Source organism: Lingula anatina, chromosome 4, assembly GCF_051362555.1.
Source record: "Lingula anatina isolate TDL-2025a chromosome 4, LinAna3.0, whole genome shotgun sequence".
Lineage (NCBI taxonomy): Eukaryota > Metazoa > Brachiopoda > Lingulata > Lingulida > Lingulidae > Lingula > Lingula anatina.
In genome coordinates, this window is record NC_141770.1 from 14109772 (window position 1) to 14125558 (window position 15787).

General features: G+C 35.0%; 1 protein-coding gene across 1 annotated transcript in view; it reads left to right on the forward strand.

The window, feature by feature from the left end:
- Positions 1-9331, forward strand: part of LOC106180385 (uncharacterized) — a 133837-nt gene extending 124506 nt beyond the window's left edge. The window contains exons 6-15 of the mRNA XM_013564363.2: positions 406-528; positions 1021-1146; positions 1626-1748; positions 2429-2617; positions 3910-4005; positions 4581-4676; positions 7126-7227; positions 7492-7597; positions 8391-8507; positions 8848-9331. Coding sequence (XP_013419817.2) covers positions 406-528; positions 1021-1146; positions 1626-1748; positions 2429-2617; positions 3910-4005; positions 4581-4676; positions 7126-7227; positions 7492-7597; positions 8391-8507; positions 8848-8908 — 1139 coding nt within the window. The 3' untranslated portion in view covers positions 8909-9331. The remainder of the gene's footprint in view (positions 1-405; positions 529-1020; positions 1147-1625; positions 1749-2428; positions 2618-3909; positions 4006-4580; positions 4677-7125; positions 7228-7491; positions 7598-8390; positions 8508-8847) is intronic.
- The last annotated feature ends 6456 nt before the right edge of the window (positions 9332-15787 follow it).

A 15787-nucleotide genomic window follows, 5' to 3' on the forward strand; every position in this document is an offset into this window, starting at 1 on the left:
CTCACAAAGCAGCATGAACAACATCCTCACATAACCCAGGGTGTGTCAGACATTTAAGTTGCTTTAACTGAGTGCAATTTAGCAAGAATTCCTGAGGAGTTAGATCAATTCAGTTAGTACAGTTGGGTTATGGGAATGGTCCTTGGTGTTATGATGAACTACAAAGAGGTGTGCTTAGAAATGATGATGTTTGTATGTAGCTAGTATAGGGTTCCATGAAACCATGTGGTTTAGGGGTTATTATTTTCATGTCCCCCTGGCTTCACTTACATGCTGCATGATAAGTCAGTAGTTATTACACAAATTATTAAAATGATTTTATTTTTCTTTTTAATTCTTAATATTTGAAAAAATAAACATTTTGCACACAGTTTGAATTTCATCATGATTTATTACCTATTGCAGATTTGGATGAATGCAAGATCCAAAATGGTGGCTGTGAAGACATCTGCATCAATCTGCCAGGAAGTATGAAATGTAGTTGCCGGGGAGGGAAAACTCTTGCTGATGATCTAAAGACATGTATTGGTAAGATGAACTGCACAGTCATCATATAAAATCGGAAGCATGTTTTAATGTACTTTAAGATCTGGGATTGAATTTGAAAGATGTGAAGGTTTTTGGATAAAAAGCAATTCAAATGATTGGTATTGATTACTCTATTGTTTCAAACAGACCTGCTTTTTGAAATGCTGTATTGCTTTCTATATGAACTTACTTCATAAAATGACTGCTAGATATTATGAAAAATTATATATAATTTTTATAATAAATTGTTTTCAGACTTTTGAAATATATTTTACTAAAATATAAAGTATGGTGTTATCTTTTGTAATGTGCTGTTTACATTTGCTTGGAGCTGATCTATGACATGAATTTCATTTTTTGCAGTCTGATCCTAACAGTATCAGTGAACGTGAGAGTTAGATCAACTTAAACAGCAATTAAACACTACAGCATAACGTCAACTTTTCTTTTCATATAGTATAGAATTTTTTACATCAGATCTCTATTCCTCAGGTATCTCAAGCTGTGCTGTCAAGAACGGTGGCTGTGACCAGGTGTGTAGGATGACTCTGGACAACCAGGTGTTGTGCTCCTGTCACCCTGGGTACACGCTCAGCACAGATGGACACACCTGCACAGGTGAAGTAGAAGAGAAGGATTAACAGTGTTATAAGCAGTATTTCAGCTCATTAAGGGTTTATTATTCAGTCTTGCTTTTTGTTTGTTTGTTTGGTTGTTTGTTTGTTTGTTTGTTTGTTTGTTTGTTTGTTTGTTTCCAAGGTACATGCAAGGTACATTTTTATGTTTGATATTTTATTCAAATTGTCTTTTAAAATTGGTGCTACATCTCCCAGTATTTATTTATTTATTTATTTATTTATTTATTTATTTATTATTATTTTTATTTTAATTTTTTTGGTGACTGTTATCTTGGCAACAGCATGTTCTTGCATACACTGATTGCTGACAGGAGTTAAAGTGATATTAATATTTTTGTAAAAGTACTAAAAATGGCAACAGAAAGCAGGTGATGCAACTGAAAGGTTACTTTCCACAAGTGCTGTGAAACACCAGGGTGATTTTACAGTAATAAAGAATACATATTTAAAATGTTTCAGATATTAACGAGTGTCTGGATGTAAATGGCGGTTGCGAGCAGCTGTGTGTCAACACTAGAGGGAGCTACAGATGCACATGTCTCCAAGGTTACACTGTAGCCGACAACTTTAGGAAGTGTCAAGGTTAGTTTGTGTCACGTGAACTGTATATATATGAGCTTGTGAATACAGTTAATTATTTTGCCTATGATTATGTTGAGTTAAAATGGAATGATTAATATTTCATGTTTTTACTTTATATTTCAAAGTGTGAAAATGATTTTTGTGAGGGTTACCACTGCACTTATGCTTTACTTAGTATTTATTTAACAGATTAATATTTTAGAGACTTAAACCCTATTCAGATAGACACATTTTACTAGTTGGTTGGTCCAACTCTGCGGGGATTCTTGCTAACTGCAATCAGTGGAATCAGCTTAATTGTCTGACATGTCACCTTGAGCAGTTGGGGGGATTGAGCTGAAATAACCTGAAAGTTAATTACCCCATAGCTGCTTAAGGAGGCGGACCATTAAGTAAAACCGATTGCACTTAATGAGAGCCCCAGCAGAGTTGAACTGACCCAACTAGTGCAATGTATCTGAATGCTCCCAAAATGGAAAAAAAATGAAACAAATTCTTCTGCAAAGAAAAAAAATTCACAAACACTGCGATGTGATTATTATATACTCAGTATCTATCAGTAACTTTTAATTTGTGTCTTTCAATTTGATTCAACAAAAAGTTTTGAAATTATTGTTAAAGTAGTATCAAAAGACAGAAGTTTAATGCAAACTTCTTCATCTTCCTTGTTTTATTTTCAGCTGTCTGCAACCCGCCATGTTTAAATTATGGCCAGTGCGTGGCTCCCAACAGGTGCCTGTGTCCCGCAGGCTATCCCGGCCCAGGTTGCTCTCCCATGTGTAACCCTCCCTGTGCCCATGGTGGCACCTGTCTCAGGTGGAACCAGTGTATTTGTCCACCAGGGTGGACTGGGCGTGGATGTCTTACTGGTCAGTTTTCAGACATGCCTATCATGAAAGAAAAATAGAAAATTCCATCAACAAGAAAGTGATTAAGCAAAATATTGCCTTTGTGGCACATGCTGTTGTTTGTCTTTGTCAAGCTGTCTTTAAACTTATAATATTGTTAGGCATGTTGTATCCAGTGTTCTATCCAGTGGCAAAATAACACAGTCAATCGTTTTAGAAAAATGTTAAAGAGGTAATTTATTTGTTTTTGATTTTGCATGAAAACACAGTTATTTAAAATATTGTCCATACAGATTTTTATGTACAGACACAGATGTGTCTGTACATATTGCCATCACCTGCGTCTGTCGTCGCCGTCGCCGATGGCGATGGCGATGCCGATGCCGGCGCCGTGCACTTTCCTTGTAAACACGACAAGTGGAGGGCAGTTTTACTTTTTGGCTTTATATTTACAGAGCTGATGAATATTCATAAAACGCAGGTCAAGTTCGAAAATCAGTATGATCGGGCCATTATTCTACAAGTTATGCTGTTTTTTCACTTTTCAGCATATATGCAACCCTGTAAACACATTTTAAGGAAAACTGTTAGGCCTATTGTCATGAAACTCACAGGAGTAATCAATCTTACTAAAACGCGGGTCAAGTTCGAAAATCGGCATGATCAGGCCACTATTTTAGTAGTTATGCTGTTTTTTCATTTTTCAGCATATATGCAACACTGTAAACACAATATATGAAAAACAGATAGGCCAATTGTCATTAAACTCACAGGAGTGGTAAGTCTTACTAAAACGCAGGTTGAGTTCGAAAATCAGCATAATCGGGGCATTATTTTAGAAGTTATGCTGTTTTTTCACATTTCCTCAGATTCAATTCTTAGGCATGTTAACAGTCTCATTATTGAACTAATAAGATACATAAAAGTGTTTGTTTGACATTTCCTACATCTTTACAACATTGTTAGTTGATTATGTAAAAATGATGGTAAACTTGTTATCATGTATTGTGTAATAAAGTGTCAAAAATGGAAATAAACTCATATCATTGCAGTTTGTCAGATTCAATCATTCACTATATTCAGATTCTCAGAATGAAGGAAATTGGACATTTAACACTATTCTATTGATATTTTTCCCATCTCATCAATTTTCTTAGTTGATCATATAAAAATTGCAGTAAACTGTTTATTTTGTTTCATGTTAAAAAAAGTGTTAAAAATGGAAATAAACCCATGTCAGAACAGTGCTGTCTTGTTTTATTTTAAATTTACATTAAAATGCAAGTTTTTAAATGTTTGTTTGTTTTTTTCAGCCATTTGTAATCCAGTGTGCCAAAATGGAGGGCAGTGTATTGCCCCAGACACCTGTCAGTGCCACTCTGATTACAATGGGGAAAGGTGTCAGACAGGTACTAGAAGAAGAGTTGTCCCTCTTGTCTGTGAGGTGCCAGTAATATCAGGCCCTTAGCCGGGGGGTGGGGGGAGGGTGGAGGTTGAAAGATCCCCCCCCCCTTTCTGCTGGGAAAAGGCTCTCTCTGGGTAAAATTTTATCTAGGTACATGTACATGAAGGTTACATGTTAAAAGGTCCATTTTTTCAGAAAAAGAATCCCTCTTTTGCAATTGCTGGCTACAGGGGGGGGATTCAGGCAAGTTAAGGCAATTTTATTTTCATTTTTACTTGTACATGATTTTTCTTTCCTGGCAGATCATTGCTGATGTCCTCTGATGGAGTCATTTCATCAAAAAGCGATCAAAGCACACCACCATGATTTGATTGAAAATAATGATTATGAAGAACATATTAAGTCCTGAAAACAAATGAAATTCTAGATTTAAGATTACATTAAACCCTGTTTTGAATTGCCCAAAAAGGAGACCAATTTGATATTTTTTAAAATTTATAAATATAACACAATAAAACACATTTTCTACATTATACTCATCCTTTGTTACCATAATGCAGGTATAATACATTATTTCAGTTCAGTGTACACCACCCTGTGAGAATGATGGGATATGTTCCCAGGTGAATGTCTGCATCTGTAAGGAAGGCTACAGTGGACCAAGATGCCAGGATGGTCAGTTATAGAATGTGTTCTAACAAGATAGATAAATGTGGACTAGTTCATGTCTATGTGACATGAAAGAAACTCCCATCAGATGACATAAGATTTAAATTGGCCATTTTTATGTACAGACACAGATGTGTCTGTACATATTGCCATCACCTGCGTCTGTCGTCGCCGTCGCCGTCGCCGTCGCCGATGCCGATGCCGGCGCCGTGCACTTTCCTTGTAAACACGATAAGTGGAGGGCAGTTTTACTTTTTGGCTTAATATTTACAGAGCTGATGAATATTCATAAAACGCAGGTCAAGTTCGAAAACCAGCATGATCGGGCCATTATTGTAGAAGTTATGCTGTTTTTTCACTTTTCAGCATATATGCAACCCTGTAAACACATTTTAAGGAAAACCGTTAGGCCTGTTGTCATGAAACTCACAGGAGTAATCAATCTTACTAAAACGCAGGTCAAGTTCGAAAATCGGCATGATCGGGCCACTATTTTAGTAGTTATGCTGTTTTTTCATTTTTCAGCATATATACAACACTGTAAACACAATATAAGAAAAACAGATAGGCCAATTGTCATTTAACTCACAGGAGTGGTCATTCCTGCTAAATCGCAGGTTGAGTTCGAAAATCAGCATAATCGGGCCATTATTTTAGAAGTTATGCTGTTTTTTCACATTTCCTCAGATTCAACTGTTAGGCATGTTAACAGTCTCATTAATGAACTAATAAGATACGCAAAAGTGTTTGTTTGACATTTCCTGCATCTTTACAACATTGTTAGTTGATTTTGTAAAAATGATGGTAAACTTGTTATCGTGTATTGTGTAATAAAGTTTCCAAAATGGAAATAAACTCATATCATTGCAGTTTGTCAGATTCAATCATTCACTATGTTCAGAATCTCAGAATGGAGGAAATTGGACATTTAACACTGTTGTATTGATATTTTTCCCATCTCATCAATTTTCTTAGTTGATCGTATAAAAATGGCAGTAACCTGTTAATTTTGTTTTATGTTAAAAAAAGTGTTAAAAATGGAAAAAAAAAAACATTTCAGAATAGTGCTGTCTTGTTTACATTCTGGCATTTTCAAGTTGTGACTTTGAAGTTCCATGGGCCTGAAGACCTTTGCTAGTCACATTTTCTGAATATCCATGATACTAATATTTTATTATTAAAAATTGATGGTCATTATGCTGTTAAACATTATGTAATATTGCATCAAAATTTGAAAAAAAACTATTTTGGGCACTGCTCCCATGATGACCATTTAAGAAAAACCATGTCACTTACTGTTCTCAAACAGTACAGTAAATATGTACAGATGTGTCTGTACATATTGCCATCACCTGCGTCTGTTGTCGCCGTCGTCGCCGGTGCCGACACCGTGCACTTTCATTGTAAACATGATAAGTGGAAGGCAGTTTTACTTTTTGGATGTATATTTACAGAGCTGATGAATATTCATAAAACGCAGGTCAAGTTAAAAAATCAGCATGATCGGGCCATTATTGTAGAAGTTATGCTGTTTTTTCACTTTTCAGCATATATGCAACACTGTAAACACATTTTAAGGAAAACCGATAGGCCTGTTGTCATGAAAATCACAGGAGTAATTGATCTTACTATAACACAAGTCAAGTTCGAAAATCAACATGTTCCACGGGCTTGAAGACCCATGCTAGTCACATTTTCTGAAAATCCATGATACGTGTATTTTATTATTAAAAATTAACGGTCATTTTGCTGTTAACCATTATGTAATATTGCATCAGAATAGAAGAAAACACAATTTTGGGTGCTGCTGCCAAGATGACCATTATGGGAAAACCATGTTACTTATGATTGTCAAACTTTCACAAAAGAAATACAGGACTAAAATGCAGAGTAATTGATCTTACTAAAACGCAGGTCAAGTTCAAAAATCGGCATGATCGGGCCACTATTTTAGTAGTTATGCTTTTTTTTTTCACTTTTCAGCATATATGCAACACTGTAAACACAATATAAGAAAAACAGATAGGCCAATTGTCATTAAACTCACAGGAGTGGTCATTCCTGCTAAATCGCAGGTTGAGTTAAAAAATCAGCATAATCGGGCCGTTATTTTAAAGAAATGCCGTTTTTATGTACAGACACAGATGTATTTTACCTGTTGAGCATAATTAAAATTTGATGTTGAATTTGCAGTTTAACAAAATGTACTTTTGCATCAGAATTGACAGTAGCCTTTTTTGTTATTTCCTGCTTTTTGTCTGTACATTTGACAGCTTTGCTGCCTTGTTTTCTGATATCCTGGAAAATGAAGAATATTAATTTAGCAAATTATGAAATTTCTAAAATGCACTTTATGTATATATTTGAAATTGAGCATGTTACCATTGTTTATCCAAGGTTAAGAATCATTAAGAAGGTTCCACTTATACTTTCTTCATCCTGTCTTGTCTTATAGCACCCCCTGTATGCATTCCTTCCTGCCAAAATGGTGGTCAGTGTGTTGGCTACAATAGGTGTCAGTGTACCATTGGACACAGTGGACAGTGGTGTGAGAAGAGTAAGTTTTTTTTCAAATATTGGCACAGCCTCACATTTTAGGCTCCTCTTTTTTTCTTCAAGAGACAAAATATTATTGAAGCAGATATAATTAAAAGTAAAATTCCATATTCGGATTGTAGTCAAGTTAAGGCAATTTTATTTTCATTTTTACTTGTACATGATTTTTCTTTCCAGGTTTTACACTCCGTCTGTTATTGCTATTAGAAAAGTATTTTAGCAGTCCAATCCACCAAATATGTTAATATCTTGTATTTACTTCCAGGCACTGCAAGTGTGTGTAGACCACCTTGTCTCCATGGCGGCACTTGTCACTATGGCAACAGGTGCGACTGTCCACAAGGCACACGTGGGTTCAGATGTGAACACAGGTAGGAATTTATGAAACAGTTTTTTTTCAGAATTTGTTGTGAAGATGCCTTGGGTTGTACAACCAAAAAAGCTAATTTAATAAAGATCAAGAATATATATTATAAGCTGGGAAAGGAATGCAGTTCAATAAGAAACTTTAGAGATAGGGCAATTGACTAAGATGAAGGTGCTGGCCACATTTTAATTTTGAAATGATCTTTTATGTTTGGTCCATAGATATACATGCAAATCAAGGATCTTTATCATAAGCTTTGTACAGAAAAAGAAGGCAGGTTATATTTTAGGTAAAGTCTATATGCTAATTTTCATGAAAGGCTGCAGAGATGAGTTACACACTCTCAAGATATTTACAGGTTTCTTGCTCAACTAACCTCTCAAAGGACTGGGAAGTGGTATTTTTTAAGGTGTGAGTTTTTGTTGATCTTAGGGATTTATAGCAACAACTTAGGTATACCATATATTAAAATAGGATCAACTCTGCCAGATTTTGTGATAACATCATCATCATCATCATCATAATCATCAAGGCCTGGTGCAGTTATCAACAATCATGGTCCTCCAGTTTACTCTGTTTTCAGTCAGTTGAATGAGCTCGTTATTGTGCAATTGTTTAATTTGTTGCATTAAGGCTCTCAGTGTAATATGTTCTTTGTCTTCCTCTGCCTCTTCCTTCAAATTTCCCACTGCATACCCATTTTACTATTCCATCTTTTCTGATGGTATGGCCCAAAGATTTCATTTGTTTTTTTTTTCTGTAATAGCATAATTATATTACCTCTGAATCAATTGTAGATCCTGTGCCACAGTGACTTACCTGAAGATGGAGAGCAGAGCAGTCAGGGTCCCAGTGAAGGAGGCCTACACCATACCCTGCGGCAGGTTCAACTGGAGAACTTGCACCAGATATCGGTAAGCAATCCCCACTAGATGAGTGCTATAGCCAGCAAATCTAGCCTTTGAATTTTGTAAAGGATACGCATATCTTTGTAGAATGTGTGGTGTGAAATAGTTGAATTTTTATTCCTATCTTTTTTTCTTATGTCTAAAATTAATTTCTGAGGGCATACAGGAGTTTGATAAGCACTAAGCACAAACTGATCACTACTACAGCATCTGTAACTTCGTAACTCTGACAGGCTGAATTGTTGTGGCAGTATTATCAAAGATGAAAACTCCTAGATATTTTTTGGAAATATGTGAAAAATACTGAATTTGTAAATATAAAGATGGAATATTTGTTTCCTTTCAGAACTGTTCAAAAGCATGTTCACAGGACGTTCCACAGAGTGGGCTACAAAATCCAGTGCTGAATGTCCTACAGAGCGAGGCTTATAGAAGACAGAGTGGAGCGTAGATACAGGCCCCTCTCCTCATATAGATTATAATCAGCAAATGTTTTTGAGTCAGCAAAATTTTTATTCAAGTGAAGTGTAACTTTGTTTTAAGCAGGAGTTTAATCAGATATTGATATGAACAGAATGAAAATGAACAATGGACCGTTTATTAGGACTTTGTTTGTGGTATTTCACACTGGTTATATCAGCAGGGCAGATGAAAGCCGTCTTCTGGGACTTCTGTCCCCCGCCCCAACGCCCAACCGTTGGATGTTTGGTTTAGCATCTTTTTGGACAAGCTCTATGTCGGAACCAGCAACTTATTTTCCTAAGTGGAAAATACTGGATACATTTGACTACAAGGATTACTTTCTTTTCAATAAATTTGCATATTAGTAAGTCCAAATGTGTTTTTATGTACATTCATATATATTTATAAATGTGTGGCCAGTAGTATGAATATAGTGGTCTGACATGGCCTGTAGATATTTCTTTAAAAATACGTTTTTCTGCAAGTTTTTAATTAATATTTTGAGTGCATTACATGAGGGAAATTCTTCCGGAAAGATCCGACTACTAGTATTAATTTGCAATAGAGATAAATGTCCAGTCTGATTGAAATTTTTATTTGGACCAGTGATTCTAAATTCAGACCGGTAAATTTTAAGACACTGGACTTCGGAAAGGCCAAGGCACATTCTGCTTAACGCGTCCAGATATTTTTATTTGGTTGTCTTCATTCCTGAGCAAAATTTTATCACGAAAAGCGGCAAATACGACCACAAGTGTATGGGCTACAATCCAGTGCCATAACGTCGGTTTGAATGGTGTTCGCAGGTAAAGGAGAAATTTGAGAAACCAATTTGTTTCCATTTTTCACAGACGACAAAGTTTGTCCAATTTACGGCGACGGGCGAAACGAACGAAACATCCACCCGAGTTTGATCTTTTCCTACATGTACACAAGGGGACGATCGGCAATATCTACAACATCGTTGTGAGCAACAAACACTCCGTAATGGCCATAACCATGCATGGACTCTGGTGAAAACCGCTCAATATTGAAATCAGGAAGGACCGTCCGTATAACGACTCCCACAACGTCTTCGAGTCGTCAAACCTCCATTTACTGGGCTGGAAACCACAAGGTTTGCAGCAGCCGATTCGATGGTACCAAAAGCATGGGTCAGACTACTGAGAACAGAAGACCGCTAATCTTATATTTATACAAATGCATTCTCTTCTTTGTGGGATCTCAGTGTTTGAAAATATACTTCATCTTCATCAATATTTTTCCTCACCCGCAAGGTTTATTCGTAGGGAGTTTCGAAAGACGCTTATTTTACACACTTTTTTTTGCTATTTTAGATAATGAGGCTATTGGATTCCAGTCCACTGCAGAAGTAGTCGGCGGTGCTGCTCTATCGACAGAGGCTTCCTCAGAGGTCGCCTTGCATAGCTATAGCCTAGTCGGAGTTTTGTTTAACTATGGGAAGTTTTCATAATGAAATATATCAGTTTGGTGCATCAAGTTTTTATCTTTTTAATTTGGTTATGATACAAGTACATGTAGGCCTACTTGGTCGATTTTGATAGTTTATCCATTCAGACTATTCCATTTATTCAATCCTATTCTAATAATGTTTCTTTTTATTTTATCATTACATTTTTACATTATGGTACCGTAGATAGGTGAAGTATTTTACGTCGTTTTACATGGTTTTTGGATTTATATAATTAACAGATAAAAAATGACAGCTGACCGTGAGCAGAGATGATGCCTGTACAGTTTGTAGATAACATTTGCTTTTGGTGTTGTATTCATAAATGACTAGTACTTTATTTGTATATATGTTAGTTTGGATTGGATTATTATCGCCATTTCTGTGGCGCTGTTCAAAGGTTAAGCACGAACAAGCACGTGCACACACACACACACACACACACACACACAGTAAAACAATCTGCTAAGCTACCAATTGCAGCAGAGAATATCATGTCTGTTCCCCTCCAGATGGCGCTATAGAACGGTTCGGTTTGTCAAACCTGGCAAAAACTGCTCATATTGCAGCATACTGTATACCATATAAGGAGAGCCAGTGACCTACATAATGCCATTTTACTTTGGGGGTGTGTAAGGGTCTGAAGCTTTATTTAATTAATTTAATCTAGTGGGTTTTTTAATATGTGGGAAACAAAAGCTTGTTGAGCATTACTATTTTAGTACATTATTAATCAAATTTTGTCTGTCAAATTATGGTAATTGATAAAAAGAAAGGGAGGTCACCTAGCCCTTCCTGCCTACTACCCCGATGCGTCATTTGAAACCTGAACCCTTGGAAGATGATGTCACGTCTTCTTCAGTTCTGAGTGACCAGGGTGTGGATGCGAGGCGGTCAGGATACCAAGTATATGGATATTTCAGGTTTAACCGATTCAACGAAACGTTGTAAGACAATGGGTTTAGGTATTTGTCGAAAAATAATTTGTGGTGCATTTCAAAAATGGTTTTGATGATGTTGAACATTGGGTTTTGCCATCCTTCATTATTTTCCCCACGTGACATTTTGTGACCTCCATGCCTCCTTTTTTTCATCACGTACCTCATGACAGTGAAAATTGCGGTTGTACCTCATGTTGACTATAAAGAATTTTAAACTACATCGGTAGAATTAGAAGTGACAGTTAAGTTTTACATGCGAAATAGTCAGGATGGGGAAAATTCTGTGGAGTGGCTCTTAAAATTTTGGCTTTTGAAATGAATTGTTTTTAATAAGATTGTGTCATAATTATGTACAACAAAATATTCACAATTGAAAATTAAAGAACAGGATAAAGGTCCATTTCAAATTTTGGCATGATATCACAAATAGTACCATAATATGTAATATTTCAATACATTATGTAGTATGTGAAGTATGTGACCTAGTTAATAGTTGCACTGCTTTCTGCGTGACTGATTATGAAAGCAGCCATTTTCAAGGCATAGCGGGCGAATTGCTAGAGCCATTTGCAAGTAATGTTTGAACGTAAATTTGATGTTTCTCATTTATGGCTAATGTTAATATCACGTTGCCTAACTAAAATGCTCTGTCCAAAGCAATTTATCATGAGTTTTACCTCCAAAATTTAAAGCCTTTTGTAAAAAAAAATAAAAATCAAAATGAAGCATATTTAACACTGCGTAGTCATTAGTAACAAAACTTGTTTTATTCGCCAAAGAACAAAACCGCCCCTTATGCCTTTAAACATGTTTTACTATAATTATAAATCTAAGTTTGCCTCAGTGACGTTTGTAAAACTATTTGCAGTATTATTCATCAAGCCAGCAAGTTGTGACGTTGTTACTTTCACTGCATATGTACTGAAAAAAAAAAAAACACAGAAAACTCATATTTCTAGTCCGGGAAAACTGAAACTCAATTTGACCTTTTCATCAAAAGAAAAAAAGAACCTTGAAAACTGTTCACGTAATTTTGCACGTTTGGTGATTTATGTCACTTTTTCGCATCCTTTAAAATGCTTTGAAGAGAAATAAATCATACTGAAGCAGTCTTACGTTATTGATCTTACAAATGATACATAATGAATTCAATCCATTTTTAATATTGTTTAATACTTAGTTGACAAAATCCTATCAAAATTTTGTAAAAATTCAGGTTTTTAAAAAAATTTTCTAAATAGCGAGCATTTCACTCGTCAATCGGAACTTGTCATTTACAATATTTTCACTCATTCCTTTAATTAAATTCTTAATTTTGAAGGCATGCAATGCGGGTTAGACCAAAGCAAAAAAAAAAAAAAAAAAAATTCATCAATTTTCCGTTTAGGTTACCTTTGTTCAAAATCTGTTTCGATAACTATGATTTGAAAACTCCGTTTGGGGTTCCAAATTTCTATTATTCTATTCCGAAATTCACAACTCCATGGCGAGGGTGACTCAAAATCTAGTTGTTTTAGACTCGTATCTGTATCATCTTTTGAAGCTTGGAAACTTGCTGACTTGTTGAGTAAAAAGTGTCATTTTTACGGACCACAATCGATCATTTGTTTGAGTAATGGAGTACATAAAGTTCACACATTTAAGGCTCAATTTGCGAAAAGGACATGTAGTTGAAAACTGATTTGGCCAATCCAACACTACCAGTTAAACTGTGCATAAAAAGACCGTGGATATATAAAACGATTTTTGTTTGCTAAATTTGCTCTTCTGGATTGTAATCTTTATATTACCAATTTTTTTTTTTAAGTTTAGGTGAGTCGTATGTGTAATATTTTTTGTAACTATTTGATTATTATGACTTGCATTTGTGGCATTAATTTGTTGAACAGATCTCACTTTTGCATAAAGATGGAGGGAACAGTCATGTGATCCAGAGTGTCCTATTTTCAAAACTGCTCCTTTTAGCAATTCTATCTCGGCAGCATCTTCAAGTACTGGTATATCGAGCAGCAAATGCAGAAATTGTGTTTGTATTCTTGTACGAGAACATTATGGTTAGAAAGTTACAAAACATTTGTTACATAATTTCGACTTTAAAATATAAATGCAATGTGTTATTAGAAATACCATGATTTGTCCCTCCATTTTGCCTAGGTTTGATAATTACACATGTTGCAATTAAATGGCAAATATTTTTCTTCAGTAATGTCTCTAGGGGATCTGTTTTTTTATATTACCCGTTGAAGTAGAGTATTTGAACGTATTGGTTGCTGTTAAATGTTGAAATTTATCTCACAAACTGCTTGTGATAATTTCTTGCAAAACATAGTAAAAACGTTTTTTTCTTCCAAGTAATTACTGTCGGAATTTTATGTCGTATTTAATGTGAAATAAATTCACAGCACCTTATGGTTAAAATGAAACAAAAACAATGGCAGACACTTGTTATTTGTAAAGCGTGTCACATTTTGAAATTCTTGGCAATTTGGAATTTTTTCGTGACTTTTGAAATCATCATTTATCATATCAGAGTATGTTTCTTTTGTTTTTTCCTGCGGTGGTGTGGGGTGAGACAGCTAGAACTGCCGTTGTTTTTGTTTAAAATGAAATTGAAAATTCTGATTGTCATTTTATCTGAGATCAAACATTAGCCAAGTAGATCATTATATAGTTTTTTATCAAATTAAACTTGAGCGAGTCTTAATGCAGATATCAATTATATCTATTTACATATCTGTATATTCAAAACTTTATATAGCTTAGAATATTTTTTAAAAAATCTTTAACAAATGTGAGAATACATCAATTGTAGTTTATTTTTTCTCCAAATAAAATATTTTACAATAATATGAAAAATGACTTTGCGTTTTCATTGGATCGGCGGAACTCTAAGGGTGGAGGTTCGATTCGGGTACTTGGAACATAAATTCCTTTTTCAGAAAAGGACTTTCAAAAATTCCCTTTAGTCACTATAAAAGGAAAGTCTACCGGGGGTGGGTGGGCGGGAACACTTGGAGGAGTGGATAGCACGCGAGACTCGGACCCAGCAAGACTAGGGTTCGAAACCTGGCGCTTCTAGGTCCCAGCAAATTACCTTTTGCGAAAAAAATCCAAATGAGTAATTCAAACCGCGACAAGAAGACCCTAAGATCTAAGAAAAGTAAGTCGAAGAAGTAGTTCAGTGGGTAAGACGGCAGGACAGTTAGCAGAAGGTGGAGGGTTCGAGATGAGCTAGGAAAAATAAAAATAATTTTGCAAGTTATGAACAAAGTAAAATATTTGCAAATTTATTATTGTCAAAATGAATTATTTACAGTATTAATTTTTTTACAAAAATGATGAAAATATCACATTTTGTACTCAAAATAAATATTATGTTAAATGATACATACAGAAGACGGAATACATCTTTCAAAATAAATAAATAAAGAGAATAAAATAAAATAAAAATAAACCCAAGTCGAATATTTTATGCATTTTGAACATTGTTACTTAAAGACGGAATCCTTTGATTTACGAAAAATAGTTCAGGATTGTAACATATGAAAGACTCACAAGAACTGATAATACACAAACTGAATTTTTAAACAAACATTACTTGGCAAAATTTTGTCAAAGTTGACATAAGTGTCTTGTTTTCATCGAATTCCATCAAAAACATTTCCGTCCAAATTCAGAGGTTGTAACAATTTTAAAAATGCATATAATCTGCTGTAAGCGTCATTCGGGCACTAATGCACACGTACATGTAAGCATACCTTGTCCTATGTCGTCTTGTTGATGTTTGCACACAAAATCAAACAGTGCCCCAAATTTCTTAATGTCAGTAAGATTCCTGATGGTTTGCCGATCGAGTTTTTTTCATTTTTGTTTTATTTGCACTAAATCAGAAAATAAATATCATACAGTGCGTAGTTGTGGATGAAAATTTACACTTGCAAAGCATGGGAATCAGGAGCGACATAAAGACATGGGAGGCTTACAAGATTATCCAAGTCCTTGCCAAATTCAGAATAATATACAAACAAAACTGAAAAGGTTACACAAAAATCAGTGTACTTGAATCGACTTTTCACATTCACTTAAAATTAACTCTGGTTCTCGGTTTTCATTGATGACACTAAGCACAAATAACACAGCATGGGAATGCAGGACTGATATCTAACCAAGCCTGTCTTTCTCAATTACCCCTTGCTTCCGAAAATAAATTAAAATGTATAAGGATACAAAAATTAAATAACTTTAATTAGGAAGCTCCTCTTCACGTTTTAGGCACGTTTTTTACTCGAAAATTTCAAACCAAACGAAGTATTTAGGTTTACATACACTTTGGTAAAATATCGAAATTAACGTTTAGAGGAACAAAAAAATTTTAGATGATAATTCCGTAACATTCTTTGATAACTAACCGA